Source organism: Bos indicus x Bos taurus, chromosome 24, assembly GCF_003369695.1.
Source record: "Bos indicus x Bos taurus breed Angus x Brahman F1 hybrid chromosome 24, Bos_hybrid_MaternalHap_v2.0, whole genome shotgun sequence".
NCBI lineage: Eukaryota > Metazoa > Chordata > Mammalia > Artiodactyla > Bovidae > Bos > Bos indicus x Bos taurus.
Window position 1 is genome coordinate 24,872,568 of NC_040099.1, and position 23,003 is coordinate 24,895,570.

At 43.1% G+C, this 23,003-nt stretch overlaps 1 protein-coding gene across 2 annotated transcripts in view; it reads left to right on the forward strand.

Annotated features, from left to right (window-relative positions):
• The first annotated feature begins 2,834 nt into the window (after positions 1 to 2,834).
• The window catches only part of GAREM1 (GRB2 associated regulator of MAPK1 subtype 1), a 236,513-nt gene continuing 216,344 nt past the window's right edge, over positions 2,835 to 23,003 (forward strand). For both annotated transcript variants that reach the window (XM_027526327.1, XM_027526329.1), the window contains exon 1: positions 2,835 to 3,237. In XM_027526327.1, coding sequence (XP_027382128.1) covers positions 3,117 to 3,237 — 121 coding nt within the window. In that variant the 5' untranslated portion in view covers positions 2,835 to 3,116. The remainder of the gene's footprint in view (positions 3,238 to 23,003) is intronic.

The window sequence follows — 23,003 nt, forward strand, 5'->3', positions numbered from 1 at the left end:
TTTCAGTTCAGTTCAGTTCAGTCGCTCAGTCATGTCCGACTCTTTGCAACCCCATGGACTGCAGCACGCCAGACCTCCCTGTCATCACCAACTCCCAGAGTTTACTCAAACTCATGTCCATTGAGTCAGTGATGCCATCCAACCATCTCATCCTCTGTCATCCCCTTCTCCTCCCACCTTCAATCTTTCCCAGCATCAGGGTCTTTTCAAATGAGTCAGCTCTTTGCATCAGGTGGCCAAAGTATTGGAGTTTCAGCTTCAACATGAGTCCTTCCAATGAATATTCAGGACTGATTTCCTTTAGGATTGACTGGTTGGATCTCCTTGCAGTCCAAGGGACTCTCAAGAGTCTTCTCCAACACCAGAGTTCAAAAGCATCAATTCTTCGGCACTTGGCTTCCTTTATAGTCTAACTCTCACATCCATACATGACTACTGGAAAATTGGCTCCTTTTAATTTTTAAAAATTCTTCTTTCTGTGAGCAAAACTTTGAGCTTTATGGACCTCTGATTCCGAGTGAAAATGTTAGTCTCTCAGTTGTTCACCTCTTCACCACCCCCTGGACTATAACCCGTCAGGCTCCTCTATTTGTGGAATTCTCCAAGCAAGAATACTGGAGTGGGTTGCCATTTTCTTCTCCAAGGAAGATTCCGACCCAGCGATCTGAACAGTGATCACCTGCACTGGAGGCAGATTCTTTTCCTTCGAAGTCACCGGGATTTGGAGTAAAACAAACTAAAAACTCCTCCCCCCGCCTTTTTTTCCAAGACTTTTCCGAAAACTTCACATCAGTGACACAAAGCTGAAAACTTTCAGCAGAAGATTTTGTGAATATCATTGTCAGTGCTTCCAAGGGGGAGGACAGGGAAAGTGTGAGAAGCATCTCCAGGGTTTTTCTGTAATTGCTGCTGCTACCGCTGCTAAGTCGCTTCAGTCGTGTCCGACTCTGTGCGACCCCATAGACGGACGGCAGCCCACCAGGCTCCCCCGTCTCTGGGATTCTCCAGGCAAGAACACTGGAGTGGGTTGCCATTTCCTTCTCCAATGAGTGAAAGTGAAAAGTGAAAGTGAAGTCGATCAGTCATGTCCGACTCTTAGCGACCCCATGGACTGCAGCCTACCAGGCTCCTCCATCCATGGGATTTTCCAGGCAAGAGTACTGGAGTGGGGTGCCACTGCCTTCTCCTCTGTAATTGCTATGGAGAGGTTTATTCATTGGCACAGACCTAAGCCAGCCATCTGAAAGGCAGTGGTTGTTTTCAAGTCCCCCTGGGCAGGTGAAGCAGGTGTTTGTTTTGTCTTCATGCATTGTACACTGAATACGTATTGAAAAATATAAAGAACTGATCTATGTAACCCTTTCACCCGGCCACCACTCGCCTCTGCTGGTGTGTGTGCTGTGTGCTAAGTTGCTTCAGTGGTATCCCACTCTTTGCAACCTATGGACTGTAGCCCGCCAGGCTCCTCTGTCCATGAGATTCTCCAGGCCAGAATACTGGAGTGAGTTGCCATTTTTTTCTCCAAGGATCTTCCCAACCCAGGGATCGAACCCACGTCTCTTATGTCTCCTGCATTAGCAGGCAGGTTCTTTACCACTAGCGCCACCTGGGAAGCCATTATTTTGCTGGTGTAAAATAATCTTTAAAAAAAAAAAAAAAGTAGCAATTAAAAGTTAGGATGTGCTTAAAGAAACAGGAATCTTACAGCCACCTCTGAGCTCTGTCTGCAGGGAGTAGGCCACAGTCAATATTGGGGAAAACAGAGTGTTTATCACAGAAAGTGGACTGTGGGCTTGAATCCAGGCATATCCATCTACAAGTGCACAATCTTGCCAATTTACCAAATGTCTTGGTACGTATATCTAGAAAACGAGGATTATTCCAGCCCTGGGAGAGAAATGAGTGAGAAAAGCATGTGACAACAGCTGGTTCCCGTCACCTTCCAGTAAATTGGCGTGTCTGTGGCTGTTGGTCTCAGTCTCCGCTGTCTCCAGCAGCTTGTCGGTACAATGAAGGTGCCAACCTGACAGTCATCTTCCCTTATGTGGGTACTGATAATTCGTTACCTTTCTGTTTCTCGGTGATTAGGCCTTTTTCATTTCGCCTTGTAGCCAGAGTCTGGTGTAAAATAATCTTAAAACTTGAGTCTAGACTCAAGGGGGTAACTTCCGGCTGCGTTTCTGGAGAGTTTTAGGGCTGTCGGGGCGGGGTGGCGGGAGGCATGCCAGGGGATGGATGCTTTTCCCAGCGGTGGCACTCTCAAGAGATGGGCACCACACAGATCTCTTGCGCCTATAACAGCAACTCCAGCGCCACGGTGGGGGTGGACCGGAGAGGGAGTTACATCTGCAAGACGAGTGAGATTCCCGAGCTCGCCGTGTTCCTCCGGGGCGCCCTGCGGGCAGGCCCCGGGAAAGCGAAGGAATGCGGGCGCGCGGCGGCGCCGGGCGAGGCTGCAAGGCGCCGGAGCGGTCGGACGGGGGAGCGAGAGCTAAAGCTTGCGGAGCGCGCCCAGACGCCGGCTGGATCCGGGAGCCGCCGCCTAGCCGAGCCCGCCCGGCTGCGGGGGGCGGGGGAGGCCGAGCGGGAGGCGGGGCGGAGCGGGCGGCGCCGGGGAGGCGGAGGCGGGGTCTCTCCGAGCTGCGCAGGCGTTGCTCGCACCTTGTTGATTAGTCAGTGCTGGGAGCGCTGCTATGGCGTTTCTCAGACCCGCGGCTCCTCCTCACACGCTCCAGGCGGAGGGAAGGAGGGGTGAGAGGAGGAGGAGGCGAGCGGGCGGCCGCCGCAGCTGCAGACCCGGGGCCAGAGGAGGAGGCGGAGCGGGAGCCGCTGCAGCCACCCCGGCCGCCGCGGGGCTGCTGCGAGTCCTCTCCGGGCTTGAGGGCACGCGGGGCGCCCCAGCCATGCCCCGCAGCGGCAGCTGAGCCGGCCGCGGGCCCCCTCCGTCCCTCCCTCGCTCCCGGCTGCCGCAGCCGCCGCCGCGCCCCCGGGCTGCCCGCGGCCGGAGTGCCGGGCGCCCCTCGCGCGTCCCAGCTCCGCGAGCGCGAGCAGCGGCGGCCGCCGAGGCGCGGGGTGGTGCCGGCGGCGGGAGCGCGGGGCCGGAGGAGGCGGGGAAGATGGACCCGGCGCCCTCGCTGGGCTGCAGCCTCAAGGATGTGAAGTGGAGCTCGGTGGCCGTTCCGCTCGACCTGCTGGTCAGCACTTACCGACTGCCCCAGATTGCGCGGCTGGACAGCGGTGAGTCCCCGCCCGCGAGCCGCAGTCTTGGCTGGGCTGTGCGCGCCTGTGCCGGGGAGGGTGGGACCCGGTGGGGAGTGGGCTGCCCGCCCCCCCGGCGTTGGACTTGGCCCGAGCGGCTGCCGCAGCCCTGGCGCGTCGCTCTCAACTCCCCCCAGCAGCAGCTAGAGATGTGAAAATCAGAGCCCTTGCAGGATAATTAAAAAGGACGCCAAAAAAAAAAAAAAAAAATCAACATTAGGGAAACCTCTGCAGATAGTAATCTTGGAGGCGAGCTGTCCCTCCCTACCCGCCTGCAAGAATTACTCAACCTGAGAAACCCTGAAGAGTTAGCTTAGGTAACTTTCTCACAAAATAATTGTGCTTTGGGTGGCATCTTTATTTTGGCAACTCTCCCCCTCCTCTCCCCAAGAAGGAGCAGATTTTAGGGGGAAAGGTCCTGGGTGACCAATGAAAGAGATCACATTTCTCAGAGACCTTTTATTACAGCGTGTCTGTTTTGTTTAAGTCAACTGAAAGTAATTTAGAGCTGTGTAGCAAATGTTTTTAGTAGAGGTGATGGTATGCTTAAGGTTAATTATTAGCTTAGTGCATTTCCAGCCTGGAAAAAAAACTGAAGTCCCGAAAACCTGTATTGACCTGGAGCCTGAGCTCAAAACTAAGACATGCTCGTGTTTCCTGAAATTGACAACCAGGGACTAACCCCACGTCTCCCAGCTGTTTGTTCTGCAGGTTGACATCTGCAAACAGGTAGATAGATGTGCATACTGTTAAGATACTTTTCGGTTTGAGAGCTGTGACAGACAAGGTGGCAGTTTAGGTGTGTTTTGCCTTTTGTGTTTTCGTAATAACTTCTGTTGATTTTGGCTTCGTGCGGTTTCAGACTGTTTGCAGAAACAAGCTGGCCTCTGCTATGGGGCTGCTTGAAGCACCTGGGCCCAGGCGGGCAGGCAAGTGTATAAAGCTGTGCTCTCGCCAAATCAGCACTGAGCAGAAAGGTGTCATTTCTGCTCAAAGGACTTGGGTTGCTCCTTTTTCTCTGGAGTCCAGGCATGTGTAACATGAGACGTTATAAGTGTCTAAAGGCATTTTTGTTCCCTTTCTTCTGAGGAGTTAGATTAGACGTTTGAAGTACTGATGTGAAAAATAAAGGCAGGAGAGTTCAGGATCACTGTAAAACAGTCTCCCCGTGCTTACTAGCTTTGTTTAATTGGTGGTGGTAGTCGTGGGCATTGGGAATAAGCTAAGAGTTCGGAAAGTAGTGATGAAGGGCAGGTGAGTTCAGGGACGGTCAGGTGGTATGTTTGAGGCATTTCTGCTTGGAGTGGGAGTGCTTTAAATATGTCTGCAGGTCTGAATCAGAGAGAGAGTGTGTGTGTACTCTGAGTTTCATTTGTTCTTACATTGTATGCAATTGTGTATACTGAAAGGTTATAGAATTCCTCACTTTTTCCTATCTCTCATCTCTGCTCACATCACCAAAACTTACTAGCTAGATGGTGAACATGGATGTGTGTGGTGTAAAAGTCACCCAAAAGTTTCATTAAACAAAATTTTAAGAGGCTGAATGTCAGTTGCAGACATAACTTTCAGCTTTACAATCCACTTTCCTCTCCCTGCCATTCATAAAAAGGATCTGAATCAGCAGTGTACTCATCCCACACTTCTTTTTCAAATTAGGACGTGGGTAGCAAGTCTTAACAGTGTGTCCTTTCAAGCTGTGGAATGGATTTTGATCACTGTGTGTAATTCCAATTCTGTATTGTAAAGTTTCTGTTATTACTGCTTGAGGATCACAGTGGCATATACAAATTTGGAATCATAGCCAAATACTGCTTTATACTTTGGTCCTTTCACTTAATCTCATCTTATTTAAAAAAAAAATTTTTTTTAAGCTGCATGCTGTTTCATGGGATGATGGCTGTACCATATATCGAGTCCCCTGCTGCTGCTAAGTCGCTTTAGTCGTGTCTGACTCTGTGCGACCCCGTGGACGGCAGCCCACCAGGCTCCCCTGTCCCTGGGATTCTCCAGGCAAGAACACTGAAGTGGGTTGCCATTTCCTTCTCCAATGCATGAAAGTGAAAAGTCAAAGTGGACACCAAAGCTGCTTCATTTTATGAATTTTAAGTTGTGATGTAATGAATACTCTTATACATAAATCTATTTGTTTGGATTAGGATATATTCCTCCCCTGCTGAATAAGCATGTAAATCCTTTTTAAGTCCTTGTTACACATTGCCAAATTGCTTCAGAGACTAAAGGTTATACTCATGCTCAAGGGAGAATCATGGGAGTAGCAGTTTCCCTACAACCTTAAAATAATAAGTATTTTACAAACAACTAGAACCAATAAACTTTGCTAATTTGAAGGGCGGAAAGTGTTAGATTACCAATTAAATTTGGATAGACTTTAAAAGAGTTGGTCATAGATTCCATGTTTATTTTTTTAAATGTGTCACAGCAGTGCGCAGAACACGTTAAGGACATGCTGCCATGCTGTATGTGAAATTTGTGCAGCCCTCATTCCTGTGTATGTCCTTTTGCCAGCTTTAGTGCTGCAGGTACATTTTATACACACACACACATACATACACCCTATACTTAGACATGAAAGGTAGTCATTTTCCAAATCACTTGTTTTCAGAGAGGTTAGAAAGGAATGGAAAAACATGGCAGTAGTTGACATTATGCCAAGAGGAAACTATTGGCTGATTGTAAGCAATCATTTAAAAAAAAAATCAAACATCTAATTTCAGAACTGTTGATTATTGGATGCCTACTATGTGCTGGTCGGTTTCTAAGTGCTTGATGTATCTTGTCTCAAATCCTTAGCACTCCATTTTAAGGACTTTGGGAACCTGAGGTTTGGAGAAATTGAGCAACATACCTAGTAAATGATGGATTGTGATTTTTAGCCGACTTTCCAACTCTGAAGACAGACCTTTTATCTTAAACTGTACTACCTCCTTATACTAAACAGGAGTAGATTTAGAGTAGATCTAACGTCTGGTCTAAAGAGCCCCACCGTCTCTCTTGAGAGCTGGAGGACCGGAAAGTCAATATTTTTAGAACAGAGTAGACATCGAATTAAGTGCTGGCCTCATCCATCATATTTAGACGATTTTCTGCTTCCCAAAAGAGTGGCTGAAAAGCGGTAAGGGGCAGAGAAGAAAGTAAAGAATCAGAGAAAGAAGGCAAAAAGTAGAGTCTGAGGGCCAAGGGTATGTAGACATGCCTGTTGAGAGCACTTTAGGACGTTTGCCACATTTAACATACTAACTACACAGTAAGAGCTTTCCAGTTCTTTGCCTCCTGCATGTCACTCATGAATTGCCAGACACATTCACTGTTCCACTCCCAGTGGTGAAATTTGTCATCGTTTAAGATAAATACAAAATTAGTGAGTCTTTTTTGCCTGGGAAGTCCCATGGACAGAGGAGCCTGGCGGGCTATAGTCTGTGGGATCACTAGAGTCGGACGTGACTTAGCGACTAAACCACCACCACAGTATGGCCTCATGAGTCTTTCTGGAGACTAAAAGAAAAGTAGAGGTTCTCCTTAAGAAAGACATCTCTTCAGCCAGAATCTCACGCCGTTCTGCAACGCAGTTAAAATCAGATATTTAACCTCATCATCAGTCTTGGAAACTGTTGGCTGTAGAACCAGGTTCAACAAATGTCTTTATGACCGAGAGGGTGGAGAGAATAATCCTCACCCATCATCAGCCCGTCCACACTTAGGGCTAGGTAGGTGGGGAAATTTCTCTTTTTTCTCTGTCTCTTCAGTATTTTTTCTTGGAAGGGCTCTGAAGAGCTGTTCTCCAGCCATACTCTTCCAACTTTTTTGCTCTTACAGCACCTGAAAGATTCTGTAAAAGCCTGTACTCTAAGCACATTTCAAGTTAATTGCTAAAACTTTTCATCTTAAATTTAAATAGTTGTAGAGGATGTTATTTTTCATCATACCATCAACGTTGACTTTTCAAGTTATTGCGTTGTTTAAAAAACTCTAGTAGAATCTATATTTGATTCCCTCATAACTTCTCTTATAGCTCAGTTGGTAAAGAATCTGCCTGTAACACAGGACACCCTGGTTCAATTCCTGGGTCCGGAAGATCTCCTGCAGAAGGCATAGGCTACCCACTCCAGTGTTCTTGGGCTTCCCTTGTGGCTCAGCTGGTAAAGAAAGTGAAGTCACTCAGTCGTGTTTGACTCTCTGCTACCCAATGGACTGTAGCCTACCAGGCTCCTCCTTCCATAGGATTTTCCAGGCAAGAGTACCAGAGTGGGTTGCCATTTCCTTTTCCAGGGGATCTTCCCAACCCCGGGATCAAACCCGGGTCTCACGCATTGCAGGCAAACGCTTTACCCTCTGAGCCACCAAATCCATCTGCAACGCGGGAGACCTGAGTTCAATCTCTGGGTTGGGAAGATCTCCTGGGGAAGAGAAAGGCTACCCACTCCAGTATTCTGGCCTGGAGAATTTGGGTTGCAAAGAGTCGGACACGACTGAGTGACTTTCACTTCACTTCATGTTTGATTGTCAACGTTATTCATTTTTGAAATGCACGAATAAGTTCTTAACAGTTAAAATTTTTATGTCTTTCCTTTTTTCTCCTTAAATTCATATTTCCATTTCCTTTCTCCTACAGAATTTTACTCCAATGGAATATAGTTGTTTTTTTTTTTTTTTCTGTTAGAAGGAAGGGTTTATTACTTGCAGTAAATAAAGAGAACACCAGAGATCTTTCCCAAAGCAGTGTCTTATCGATCACTGCCTTACTTTCTGTACCAAAAAAGAATATAAATCAAAAACTAGTATTTCGTATTTCATTTGGCCACAGGCCCTTTTTATTTAAATATTTCAGGTTGTTTAAAACAAAGAAGTGGAAATTACCTGTGTTAGGAAAGGAGATACTCAAATGCTGGAGACTTGCACTCCTCAGCAGGGATCAGCATTTTCATTTGTTCTTTTGTTAGTCGCCCCATTCCCTGGGATCTTTACACCCTGGGGTAATGCAGATTAGAAAGATCTGCTGATGTTGATGCAGAGGACTGCTTTTGTAAAGTGGGAGAAGGACCTTTGGGACGGGGAGGTAATAAAGGACAGCTGCCATTCATTGTAGGAGGGATGTTCTTCCATCACAGTTACAGTTTCAGGCAATCAGTTTTTAGACAGGAGAGTATTTGAAAGTTGGGGACTTGGAAATTGACTCACTTCAATGGTGACTCAGACGGTAAAGAATCCACCTGTAATGCAGGAGACCTGGGTTCGATCTTTGGGTTGGGAAGATCCCCTGGAGAAGGGCATGGCAACACACTCCAGTATACTTGCCTGGAGAATCCCATGGACAGAGGAGCCCGGTGGGCTACAGTCCATGGGGTTGCAAAGAGTTGGACATAACTGAGCGACTAAGCACAATACATAGTTGTGATGATGAAGCCCTTGCGAAGTGTTGGCTTTGCTTCAGACACGTACCCTAGTTCAAAGAATGCTGGTCTAGAGCAGGAAAGATGAGTGTATGGTCCTGCTTGCTGAAAGAAAGAAGATGACATAGGCTGCATGAACTGCCAGGGAGAGAGAAATAAAGATGGTAGGCATTGGAGGCAGCTGCGTTGGGTGGATAGCTGCACTTTCTCCCTCTCCACCATGAGGAGGAAGCAGAGTTGATTCCAAGCCCCACGTGTGTGGCATGCTGGGGGCTTTGGTATTTGCTTTCTGCGGAGCTCCTTCTCTTAACTGTACCGTTCAAGTGCCTGGAGAGCTGATGGAGCAGAAACAACTGTGGCCACTCAGATGGCCGAGAGGCTCCACGTGGCTGTTGAAAGTGTCACAGGTGTTTTTAGATTCAAGTGTTATCTTTGAAATTTTTAGTAGGCACTCATCAATGCTTTTATTGGATTGAAGATGATTTTCTGAGAATCTGTATAGTTGAATAACTGTTAGCAGGAAAGAGGTGCCTAGTGTGTTATACACAAGGTAGGTTTTGAAGAAAGTCTCTTGAATATTCTTTCATATACTGTCATTTTCCTCTAGTTATCATGTATTTGAGTTGGCCATGCATAACAGGATCTTGTGGAGGACAGTGGATGGTTATCAACATTTAGATTCGTAAGATGAGATTTGGACATGGCTCCTTATTTTAAACGCTCTTGCTTTTCAAATAAGATGTCGATTTTGAAAGTCTTAAGGGAGTATCCACGTGATAAGAAAAAAAGAATCTTGAGATGCTCAGTTCATCTGTAAAAGGAAAACTGGTTTGATCATTGCGATTGACTGTATCATAGTTTAAAGAGAGTATTTTAGTCTCTTTACCTCATTTGGCTTCCTTATTGAAATACCAAGTTCTAGTCGACCAGCTTGTAAACTCATTTATTTTTGTCTGAGATTCCTGAGGTATCTGTCTTTTCACTAAAAAAGCTCCAGTTCTAGGAAGACTCATAAACTCCTTCTTGTCTTTAGCAGGACTATCAATCTTAAAAAAAACCAGCTATTATATGCAACTTGAAAAATAACTCTTTATTGTTTACGTATTATTTTGTCATACTTGATAAAATATAAAATGCTTGCTAAAATATTTTTTAAATCTCATGGGATTAATTCTTCTTTAGATGACATTTCCACATGAAGTTGTTTCCCCACATCTCAAACCTCCACCCCTATTCCCAGTTTCATAAGAACATTTACCCAAATTTCATTAAAAGGATAAAAAATTTAATAAATTATCATGATTTCCCAGCTCCTAGCACACTTCCTGGTATGTAGGAGGCATTCAGTAAGAATTTAATAAATGAATGAATACATCTCAATGTTAAAATTTTTAAGGTCCAAAGTAGATTACTAAAGGTGTCTATGGCCTCTGCAAGTCTAACATAATTTAACTTTTGATTCAGTTGAGATACACAGACTAAGGTGGTAGGTCCTAAAGTTAGCAGTAGGAAAAATAGAGACTGGTAAGATCATGATGAAATAATGATTCTTAGGTTCATTAGTTATCCATCTTTAAATAAATTATTTCTAGCAATTAAAACTCATTTTTTAAAGGCCTTTTTTTTCTCTTTGCTTTCTTACTCGTTCTTTCATTCTGAAATTCAGATGCCTTCTTCACATGTTACATGTAGTATGTCATTAAATTTTTAGCCTTCTATCACCTAGAATGCCATACATCTTTGGAGCTAGTCAACTGTTACAATAAGAAAGAACCTGATTGGATAGCCAGCTCACCATTTAACTATCCATTGTTTCATCTTTTCAGAGCATCAGGGGTTTTACTTCTAAGCAAAGCAAGCTGCTTCGTTTAAGTAGTGTTGCAAAACTACTACTGCTAATTTGGTACAGTTGTTGTTTTCCTAGAATAGCCCCAAGATTGACTTAAAACCATAGTCTCTTAATCCCAGACAGTGAGTTTCCTTTTATGCCATTGCAGGAGTATTACATAGTGGTAGGAGGAGGAGGAAAACCCAGTTTTCCTGAGCCCTTTTCTAGCTCTGTGGATGAATTACTTTATACTATAAGGCAAGTCATTTTAATTGATTCTGCTAATTCTTAAACCTACTTTGAAATAAATATTTAAATATCATTTGAGCTTTGATGGCTTAATGGTTGTTTAATGAATATCAAGTTATTGAATTTAAAATGCAATGTGAAGTCATAGTTATGAAGCTGTTATTTAGGTTAATATGTAACATGTACAGTAAGTTATTATGATTAGGTCTGATTATAGCTTAGAGAGGAATAGAATTGTGAGCAGAGCTTATGTGTGTATCCTTGTGAAGATTTTTGAATAGGCTGTGTTCTGTTGTTTTTTTCCATTCAGTAAAGAAAAATTTCCTCGGTAAGTTCCCCTCCCCCCCCAAAGTGATAGTTTTCTCAGTAATAGATGTTAAGATGTTAGAAATGAAACTTTGCTCTTGATAATTAGTTCAAATTGACAGTATTTTCCTCCTAGCAGGAAACTAGATTCAAATACCTAAAAGTAACTGGAAAAGGGTAAATATTTACTTTGCTATTTTTAAACATATCTGTTATCTTGTAGGTAATTAGGAAGCACTGGTTGTAAGAGACTTTGTCATCCATTCAAAAAAAGGTTAATGAAATGCCAGAGGAAACTCGCTTGAATAACTCCAGGACATTCATCCAAGCAGATGCCACTCTCTTCCTTGAGTGGGCAAGTAAGGGATGGCTAGAATCAAAGACCTAATATCTATTTTATTGTCATTCCTGATCCTCTGTAGCTTATCTTATGAAACCTTCACTTTGTTTCAGGTTAACATATAAAGTAATAAGGAATCCATTTTTACCTTGGATCACTGACTCATAAAATCAATCAAGCACCAGACCCAAGTTAAAAATAATTTAATTAGTTATGCCTAAAGAGAGAGAGCACGCTCATGAAGGTTCAGATTACTTAAAAATAAATAACATAAAGCTTTATTAAGATATTCTACTTTTATTTTTTCCTGTTTATTTTGGTCCACTCTTTGGTCTGTTAAGAGGAAGGGAGCCACGGAGAATAGACATGATCAAGAGAAAAATTTTCAGAAGCTTATCATGGCTAGGTACATCACTTTAGGTTCATTTTAACTGTATGTAACAGGACCAAAAAAAATAATAATAGCAATAATGGCTTATCCAACATGGAGATTTCTTTCTTTCTCAAATAACAAAAGTCTGAAGAAACATGGCCCAGAATGACAGGGCAGAATGACAAGAACCCAGGCTTCTCATGGCTTTCTGCTCTGTCATCCTCAGTAGGTAGTTTTCACTTCATGGTTCTCAGTGGCTGCTGGAGCTCTAGCCATCATGTCTGCATCCCACATAGAAGGAAGGGCCCAAGGGTATGTCTCACCATCGATCCTGCACCGCCTTGCACTCACATCTCATTGGTCAGGACTTACATACTGCTATGTGGACAGGAAGGCGAGTGGAATCTTAATTGGGCACAGTGCAGGAAAGGGGGTCATTGAATATTGGGAGTTACCCGTCAGCCTCTGCCTTTTAGATTTTTGCCTTGATGCCTTGCATTTTCTTTTTTCTTCTACCCAGAACTTACTAAAACAGTCATGCCTTGGGCCCCAGTTCCTAGACATTTCCTTGTTTGGGTTCTTCTGCAGTTTAGAGAGTAGGAACTTCTTGCCCCAACTTTTCTCTCTTCATCCTTCAGCTAAAACCTTAAAGCGGCTCTGTATAAGAGGCTCTTTATTAGAGGTTGGAAGTACTTTTTCAGTAAGCAGGAGAAGTTGTATACTCTTAAGACATTGTTGGAAGGCACTCTCGCATTCTTTTTTGGTTTGCCTACTTTTCAGATTTTGCCCTTGACCTGATGCACACAATGGGGATAGTTGTCCAATTTTTTAAACTATTTCTTTTGCCAGAGAGGCTTAGTGGTTGGTTTTTTGTTTTTTTTTTTTTAAACATACTTACTATTCCCCACCGTCACCCCCAATATCATTATTATAGAGAGTTTTACTATGGAAACATAGACAGAAAATGACAGAAATGAATATCAATGTTAATTCCAGAGGTTATATAATTGTTATGTAACCATTATTAACATTTTCCTATTATGCAGGCATGCCGAGTACATGGAGAATGTATATAAAGTGAGACTAAACTGTATATGTGCTTGGTTGCTAAGTCGTGTCTGATTCTTTGTAACCCCATGGACTGTATAGCCTGTCAGCCTCTTCTGTCCATGGGATTTCCCAGCAAGAATACTCTAGTGGGTTGTCATTTCATCCTCCAGGGGATCTTCCTGACCCAGGAATGGAACTTGAGTCTCCTGCGACTCTTGCCTTGGTGGGAGGGTTGTTTACCACTGAGCCACCCGGGAAGCCCTAAACTGTATATGAAAATGAAAGTGTTATTCTTTCAGTCATGTCTGATTCTTTGTGACCCCATGAACTGTAGCCTTCCTGGTTCCTCTGTCCATGGGATTCTCCAGGCAAGAATACTGGAGTGGGTTGCCATTCCCTTCTCCAGCGGATCTTCCCATCCCAGGGAGCGAACCTGGGTCCCCTGCATTTCAGGCAGATTCTTTACTGTCTGAGCCGCCAGGGAAGCCCAAATTGTATATAAAACTTAAAATTTTACATTATATCGTGAGCATTTTCCTTCATTATTAATCTTCTTTGAAAATAAAATTGTCATGACCGAATGCAATTCTGTTATTACCAATTAACCATTATTTATTTGACCATTTTCTGCTTGCTAGACATTCAGTTGTTTTGAGTGTCATTTTTTGAGGCTATCTTTATACTTAAATTTGTCTGTTTTGTATATCATTCATTATTTGAGGTTCCTGGAAGTGGGATTAAAAAAAAATTTTTTTTTTTTAGGTTGTTGATGTGTATTGCTAATTGTAGCCAGGAAAGTTTGCACCATTAGCAGTTAATGAATATCAGTGTGCATCATTGAATATCAGAGTTTTTTTTTCAGTCTTTGCTAATTTAGGTGATCTAAAAATTGGTACTTTTTCTAATTTGCATCACTTTGAAGGCTACTAGAATAAATTCAATGATTGTTTCATATTGTGAATTTTATAAGTTAGTTATTCAGTTGTTTTCGGTAGAATTTTTTTTTCCTCCAAAGCTCCTGTAATAAAAATGAAATCCTAGTGTCCTTTATTCTTGTTTTTTTTTTATAGGATGTTTATAATAATCTCTAGGCTTCATGGGGGTTTAATCACTTTATAAACTTTTGTTCCATTTTTCTCTGGTTAACGTTCATAAATAGGCATTACCTGTTTCTGAAATTGAATAATTATGGTTAACTTACTTTTCTTCATCAAGTTGGATATTGGATTTAAATGTTACGTTCAGTATTGCATTGTGGTCAGTCAATAATCTCATGAAAATCTTGGTAAAAACCATATTGTGTGTTAGCAATTATAATTGTACAATATTTAAGTTCAAGTCATGGATAGTTCCTCGTTGGTACGTCACTGTTGACAAATTCCTGTACATTGCCTAAAACTAAGCTGCCAAGCTATGTTCATCACTATTTGATTTTAAAGACTAAGAATGAATGGATACGTTTATGAAAATGTCATTATTTTTATATGTAATCTATAATGAACCCTGAAGTGCTGCATTTAGGGCAATTAGAGTTTCTGTTCCATTTCCTATTCTTTCTTTTTGTAAGAGTTAGGTTTCAGCAACTTGAGAGCCTGTTGAAGCTTAGAATCTGAGTATGAATGCAGGAGAATAAATGCTAGAGATTCACAGATAACTTCAAGACCAGGAGGGAAGCAAATGTGATAGTTTGAATGTCATTTCATTTCCTCTGCTGAATATCTGTGCAAGTGTCGACGTCAGTGTAATGGTTAAGAAGAAGGGAACCAGAGATAAGAGGAGGAAAGCTGGGTTTAATTCTCTCTATGTATAGGCAGTGATTGATGGGGGAATCAAAAATGTTTTCTGTTGCCAGCTTGACACCTGAGGACTCTATAAATAGTTGTCTTTATCAGAAGGTTGAGGTGGCAGTTGCTGAAAGCACAGTACAAGATGACTTTAAGAGAATCTTTTAGCATCAGAGAAGAACCCTCAAGCCAACTTCACAGAGGATCAGGGAATTCTGAAATTGTTCTTGCCCTCCCTCCAGTTTGCTGTCTTCTTGACTCAGCTGGGAAGATTTCAATCTGAGCAGGTTGTTCACAGTTTGAGTACAATCAATGTCAGAGGAGTTTCATGCTAATAAGTGGAGACTAGACAGGGAAGGAAGAAGGGAAATATATGAACTAAGTTATAAACATCATTTACAGTCTGTCTAGTTTTTTAAATTGTCACAATGAAATAGAATTTCATTTCTCCCAATTATAAACATCATGCATTCACTATTAAGAATTTGAATACATGGAAATATGTAAAAACTTAAGGTTATCTGAGGTCCCACCACCCTGAGATAACTGTGATTGTCCTTTCATGCATCCCCTATTCTGTTCTCTCCCACACTCTTATAATTTTAGAGAAATGAGACATTTTAGCTACCACTTTTTTTGTTTCTCCCTTCACGTCAACCCTCATGCCTCCAATCCAGTCCTGTCTACCCACACAATCCACTTTAATAATGCAGGAGTTTGCTTCATATTTCCTCCCTACTCGTATAATCCTGCATTGATATTAGATATGTAGTCCACCCCTAGTATCTTTGGGGAATTGATTCCAGAATTCCTGCAGTTACCAAAATCCATCGATGCTGAAGTCTGTATAGTAAACTGGCCATAGTACAGTGACCCTCAGTACCCATGGACTCTACACCCACAGATCCAACCAACCTTCATACAAAGACATATACTGAAATAGGATTCTGTCCTTGCTTTGTGAAAATGGGATTGTATTTTATCTATTAATACTTGTATGTTATACATACTTCTTGACTTCCTGTTTATGTCACTCTTGAGAATTTTTCTAAATCATCTGGTATAAAACAAATTCATTCCTTTTTAACAGCTGCATAATATTCCATGATGCAGATCTACTCATTCTTCTGTTGATTGATGTCCAACTTATTTCTAGTTATTGGCCTCTGTTAGTTATACTTCACTAAACCTGTGGTATTGGAGAAGACTCTTGAGAGTCCCTTGGACTACAAGGAGATCCAACCAGTCCATTCTGAGGGAGATCAGCCCTGGGATTTCTTTGGAAGGAATGATGCTAAAGCTGAAACTCCAGTACTTTGGCCACCTCATGCAAAGAGCTGACTCATTGGAAAAGACTCTGATGCTGGGAGGGATTGGGGGCAGGAGGAGAAGGGGACGACAGAGGATGAGATGGCTGGATGGCATCACTGACTCGATGGACGTGAGGCTGGGTGAACTCCGGGAGTTGGTGACGGACAGGGAGGCCTGGCGTGCTGTGATTCATGGGGTCGCAAAGAGTCGGACACGACTGAGTGACTAATCTGATCTGAAACCTCCACAAGGCTTCCCTTGTGGCTCAGGCGGTAAAGCGTCTGCCTACAATGCGGGAGACCTGGGTTCTATCCCTGGGTTGGGAAGTTCCCCTGGAGAAGAAAAGGGCAACCCACTCCAGTATTCTTGCCTGGAAAATCCCATGGATGGAGGAGCCCAGTAGGCTACAGTCCACAGGGTCACAAAGAGTTGGACACGACTGAGCCACTTCACTTCACTTCAAACCTCCATGTATGTAATGTCATTCATTTGTTCATTATTTCTATAAAATTCTGTGGTTTCTATCACACACCTTGTACTTGTCCCCCAAAACATCTTTGATGACTGTCTTCCTGATTCTCTTAATCTCACATGCAAGGACGAAAATTAAATCTTTTTAGAAGAAACAATTTAGGGAAAGTAGGTGTTCTATCCCAGTGCATGCATGGTAAGTCGCTTCAGTTGTGTCTGACTCTTTGCGACCTCATGGACTGTAACGAGGCCCTCCAGGCTCTTCTGTCCATGGGATTTCCCAGGCAAGAATACTGGAGTGGGTTGCCATTTCCTCCTCCAGGGGTCTTGCTGACCCAGGGGTCAAACCTGCATCTCCTGCATTGGCAGGTGGATTCTTTATCACTGAGCCACCTGGGAACCCTCTGTCCCAATATCAAAACCCAATTCACAGAAGTGGAACTGATTTAATAGAAGTTGCTGAAATGCTGTCTGAAAAGTCAGAAACAATACTCATTTCCATTATTGATGTATGAAAATACCATTTCTCCAAATCTGTGACAACCATTAGATACAAAGTGTACAAGCAGCATTTGCCAGCCTAATGGATACAAAATAAGATCTTTGCTATGTTAAGTTGCATTTCTCTGACCGTTAGTGGTTTTTGTGCTCTTTTTATGTATCTGTTTATCACTTAGACATACTCTTCTGCAAATTGAAATAATTTTTACTAGTTTTTCTGTTGCATATTCTTGGCAATTTCTAGATGCCGTTTGTGTATTATAGAGATATTTTTTATTTACATTTACTGAATCTGTTGACTTTGTTTATATTATATATATATATCCATTCAAGAGCTTAAATTTTTTATTTAGACCAGTCTCCTTTTCCTGTGTTTTCACTCTTGGCTGAGAAAGTGACTCCTGGATTGTATATGCATTTTCTTAGATATTCTAGGAAGATTTTTTAATTTTACGTCTTTAGTCTGTCTGGAATTAATTTTTGCATATGACATAAGATTTTTATTTTCTTCCAGACTGTTGTTGTGCCAGTCCATTTATTCAGAAGTAGGCTTACTAAATTGAACTATCTTTGTCAAATTTGTTTTGTTCTTTAACAGTAGAAAATCCACACTTCAACCGTACTTGTCTTTCAGGGATTGCCTTGGGATGTGATGGAAAAACATATATGGTTACCGAAATCTGAAAACAATCCCTCTATTCCCCGAAGAAAAGGAGTTTGGCTAGATCTGCCCCTAACCTTGCTTTACTCTTTCTTTCCAATAGCTGTGGGAGGCCTGAGATTTGTTTTTCTAAAGAAAATTTTAATTCATTTGAAAGTCAGTGCTACCCTGGTGAGTCTGGGAAATGATAGTAACTTGTTAAATGCCTTCTGAAAGCACAGACCAGATGCTTTGGCAATAAGTTTTCTCCAGGGAAGAATTTGTTTTAAAATGATACTTTACTAAGCTGCTGTGTGTGTGTGTGTGTGTGTGTGTGTGTGTGTAAAAGAGTTTGCACCTTTTCAAAATTTCAGAAGAATTTGCAAGTTGAGCTCAGCTTGTTTTTTTAAACTACTTAATTGAAAGTATATTGATTTACCTCATTATTTTGGGGATAAGGAACATACTTCACATACTATTCTTAACGTGTATGTGTGTTTCTTGCTTAAAAACCCCATATTGACTCACATCTGTTCATTTTTAAAGGCTTAAATTTCTCTTATGTTCCGTACCTCCCCACAAATCGTGGATGGCATTGTCTTCCTCATTCCTCTTAATTTCATGTGCAAGGAGCAAAATTAAATCTTTGTAGGAAAAACACCGGGAAATGTGGATGTGATATCTCAGTGTCCCAAACTGCATGAAAAAATGAGAAATAAGTGCAAGAAGAGAATTCATACAGAGATCATTCTCTGAGACTTTTTCTACAGTACGTTATGACCTTTGTGCAGATTTACAGCAAAATCTCAATCCTGCATTCCAGAAAGTCCTCCCAGACTTTATGAGCTTGGAGTCGGGTGTGTTTAAAAGTTTCATCACTTCTCTTTTTAGATGTCTTTCTTAGAGCAGGGATCCTGTCTTCTCTTTCCATTGTAGCATTTCACAGGGGCCACCAGATGTGACCCTGCCCCGTGGACCTCTGGACAGTCTGGCTTGTCCCTATTTGCAAGCTCTGCTCGCAGACACACACAGGTGTACACACTGTATTCTTCTGACCTTTTACCAAGTTCTGGACTTGGAAAGAAGGGACAATAATACCAGCAGCCACATCTTTCTGCTTCAGCTCAAGAGTTTTAGAGTCTTTCCCAGTATTCTGACTTCTCAAACTCTCTCAAGCCTTAAAGAGACCTAATATGCATTTGTGCTCAGTCACTCTAGTGTCCGACTCTTTGCGACCCCATGGACTGTAGCCCCCCCGCCCGGCTCCTCTGTCCATGGCATTTCCCAGGCAAGAATACTGGAATGGATTGCCATTTCCTCCTCTAGGGGATCTTCCCAAACCAGGGATTGAACCCACATCTCCTGTGTCTCCTGCATTGCAGGTATTCTTTACTGCTGAGCCAATGTCTTAATTTAGGACTTAGTGAATTGTAATTACATATATTAAGAGAGTTGGACTGTGAAGAAAGCTGAGTGCTGAAGAATTGATGCTTTTGAACTGTGGTGTTGGAGAAGACTCTTGAGGGTCCCTTGGAATGCAAGGACCTCCAACCAGTCCATTCTAAAGGAGATCAGCCCTGGGTGTTCTTTGGAAGGAATGATGCTAAAGCTGAAACTCCAGTACTTTGGCCACCTCATGTGAAGAGTTGACTCATTGGAAAAGACTCTGATGCTGGGAGGGATTGGGGGCAGGAGGAGAAGGGGACAACAGAGGATGAGATGGCTGGATGGCATCACTGACTCGATGGACATGAGTTTGAGTGAACTCTGGGAGTTGGTGATGGACAGGGAGGCCTGGCATGCTGCAATTCATGGGGTTGCAAAGAGTCGGACGTGACTGAGCAACTGAACTGAACTGAACCTCATGAAAAGGTGAAAAATATTCTGAGGCTTAGTGAAGCCAACTCAGTGTTAAAATATTGTTGGTAGACCATTGATATTTGGTTGTACTGTTTAATCAGAAGATTTTTAATTTGTGAGAACGTATGTCAGAGTAGAAATGAACATATTTCACTGATTCTAAGGTACATGTTTCAATATCTATGAGATTGGGATGATAATTAATGGTGTCTCATAGTTTAATCAGCAGCGTTTATTCTTCTCGATTGTTGTAAAATAATGATTGTATTGCAAGTGATGGCATCCTAAACTATATGAACTGTGATAGTTTCATGGAGTATCTTTGCATCAGATCATTTCAAGTGCAAAGCATACGTGTAAAACAAGGATTCTTAGTGGATGTCACTCTACAGGGTAGAAGATAATCCATACTAAAAATCAAGGAATGTTCCGTGTAATCCATCTCTAACTGAGAAAATATCAAGGTCACATTTATCACTTAACAGACAAGGCAAGGTTCCCTGTTGTATACAATCACAGCATAATTTTCCATCATCCCACATTTTCCAACTTTAAAATATTTGACTTGTTATGACCTCCATAAGGCAGAGACTGTGTCTTTCATGTTCCCCATTGTGTTTCCAGCACCCAACGTGGTTTCCAAACTCTGTCACCTTGGCAACAGGAGGGCGTTCAGTAGAACTTGGTTTAAGCACTCTTCTCTGGCACAATATACAGCGCGCGCATATGCACACACACTGTCTCTCTCACAGTGCAGTGAGTTGAATGGCAGCTTCCAAAAAGACATGTCCATGTCCAGATCACAGGAACCTGTGTGTTAGCTTCTTCACAAAAGGAATTTTTCCAGATGAATTTTGAGATGAAATCAACTTGGATTATACAGATCCACTGACCTGTGTCATTCCAAGAGGAAGGCAGAGGGAGTTTGAGACAGATTCAAGAGGAGGGAGAGCCTGGAGCGACAGAGCCACAAGCCAGGGTTTACCTGAAGCCGCCAGAAGCTGGAAGAGGCAAGGGAGCACAATCTTTCCAGCACCTTCCAAGAAAGCAGTCTTGATTTTGGACTTTTGGCCTTCAAAACTGAGCATAAGTTTCTGTTGTTTTAAGGCACTCAATGTGTGGAAATTTATTATGGCAGCCAGAGGAAACTGCTGTATATATATATACTCACACATGCACAGAAGCACACACACATGTGTGAACACACACAAGTTTTGCTGGCCTATAAGTAAAATGTCAGATAATTTTTTTTAACATTAGAAGCTACAAATATATAACGTCCTTTTCTGGATTTTCCCAGTGTGGACTTTACCCTAACATCCATCAGTAGGCTGATGGATAAGCAGGATTATGGAATGTGGTTTTCACTCCGTGTTTGCTGCACAGCTGTGGCTCACATGCTCACTGTCTTTATCAGCATGATGTCAAGTGCTGGCAACACGAAGGTGAATAAGCGCTGTCCTGATGCTCAGGGAATTCCGAGGCCCACTGAGTAGGTAGATGCTTAGAATTAACTATTGTCATATAATAAGCATGGACATGCTTCATCCCAGAGGTAGGTTAATATTGCCAGCAGCTCTGGAGGCAGGTTTCACAGAAACCGTTCCTTGACCACCGAGCCAGGCCCAGACAGAGTGAGTAGGATTTCAGTGGGTTTTGAGGAGGGAGGCTGCTATTCCGGCCCGAGGTTAGGAATATCCTGAACAGAGGCGTGGAAGGGGGTGGGAGGATCTTGAAGAGCTTCACTTGTTTATCCTGTGGCTTAGCTGATGGCTCTTAGCCTTTCCCCCGCCTTCTAGGACACAGATAACAGGTGGTGTGATAACACACTCCCCTGCAGCGTATCTGCTCAAGTCCCACAAGTCTCCCAGTTCCCAGACCAACAAGGATTTTTCCCCCCCTTAATAATATATAAGCTGCAAATATTGGGAGCCATCTCCGGAGAGGCTCCCAGGAGGGGAGAATCTTGGGCCATGTGCACTTCCTTGCCCAGCTAATGATAAACTCCATCTCTTTCTGTCTCAAGAAAACCTGTTAGAGAACAAGCTTGTGGTTGCTGTGAGAAGGGTGAGGGAAGGGAAAGTTAGGGAGTTTGGGATGGACTTGTGCACACTGCTATATTTAAAATGGATAACCAACAAGGACCTGCTGGATAGCACAGGGAACTCTGCTCAGTGTTACGTGGCAGCCTGGATGGGAGGGGAGTTTGGAGGAGAATGGATACAGGCGCATGTATGGCTGAGTCCCCCTGAAACTATCCCAACATTGTTAATTGGCTGTACTCCAATACAAAATAAAAAGTTAAAAGAAAAAAAGAAAACTTGTTAGGGTTCGTGAGTCACATTTTCAGAGAGGAACTTGAATCCATTCCAGTTTTTATTTTAGGAATAAATTATCTCACAGACTTTTTCATATTTCACTTAGTCCTAGTACTGAGCAACATAGTCTGCAGCCAATGTGTCATCACATCACGGTTGCCGATGGGTGTTTGGACAAAGAGCTCATCTTTGTTCCTGTGCTCCTAGCATGGTCCCCCTGTGGAAGCACTCCTCCATTGGTGGTTAACATGAACCAAGGGGAAATGTCAGAAGGCTTTCAATATGGAAAATCACATTTAGATTTTTAGAAGGGTCACACTCGTATCATTTTGGAAGGTCACTTAGAGAATCTGGAATTATAGAAAGACAATATTTGGAAGCCGTGGGGTTATAATCAAGGAGAAAGATGGCCTCCAGCCAAATCTAAAATGGGACTGCAGAGGAGGGGTGATGCCCTGGAAATAATTTTCAAGGTGAGATTTCCAGGATGGCTGTATGAGGAGGAGAGACTCGCTCAGGAGTCCTGAGGCTCCTGGCGCGGGTGCTGATGTCCTTGTCAGAGGTGAGAACACAGATGGAGAAGCAGATTGCAGGTGAGGCCATTAGTCAGGGTAGGCCAGGTGCGGCTGTGGTGTGTGTGCTGTGTGCTAAATCACTTCAGTCGTGTCTGACTGTCTGCGACCCTACGGACTGACTGTTGCTGGCCAGTTTCCCTATGGGATTCTCCAGGCAGGAATACTAGAGTGGGTTGCCATGCCCTCCTCCAGGGGATCTTCCCAACCCAGGGATTGAACCCATGTCTCTTAAGTCTCCTGCATTGGCAGGCGGGTTCTTTACCACTAGGTCCACCTGGGAAACCTGTGGTCTGGAGGCTGTGGTGAAAGTGAAAGTGAAGTCACTCAGTCGTGTCTGACTCTTTGGGACCCCATGCACTGTAGCCTATCAGGCTCCTCCGTCCATGGGATTTTCCAGGCAAGAGTGCTGGAGTGGATTGCTATTTCCTTGTCCAGGGGATCTTCCCGACCCAGGAATTGAACCCAGGTCTCCTGCATTGCGGGCAGAAGCTTTACCGTCTGAGCCACCAGGGAGGCTGTGGTAACCGCTCCCAAATGTCAGCCTTTGAAGACAGCAGAGGTTTGTTTCTTCTTCATGCTCCTTGTTTATCACGAGCTGACTGAGGGCTGTCCTCTGGGTCCTCATCCTTCCTGTAGGCCTGTGTTGATGCGAGACAGGAGAGCGAATATGCAGATCACGCACTGGCCCCTTAAAGCATCCACCCAGCAGCGCTGCCCCTCATGTCCCT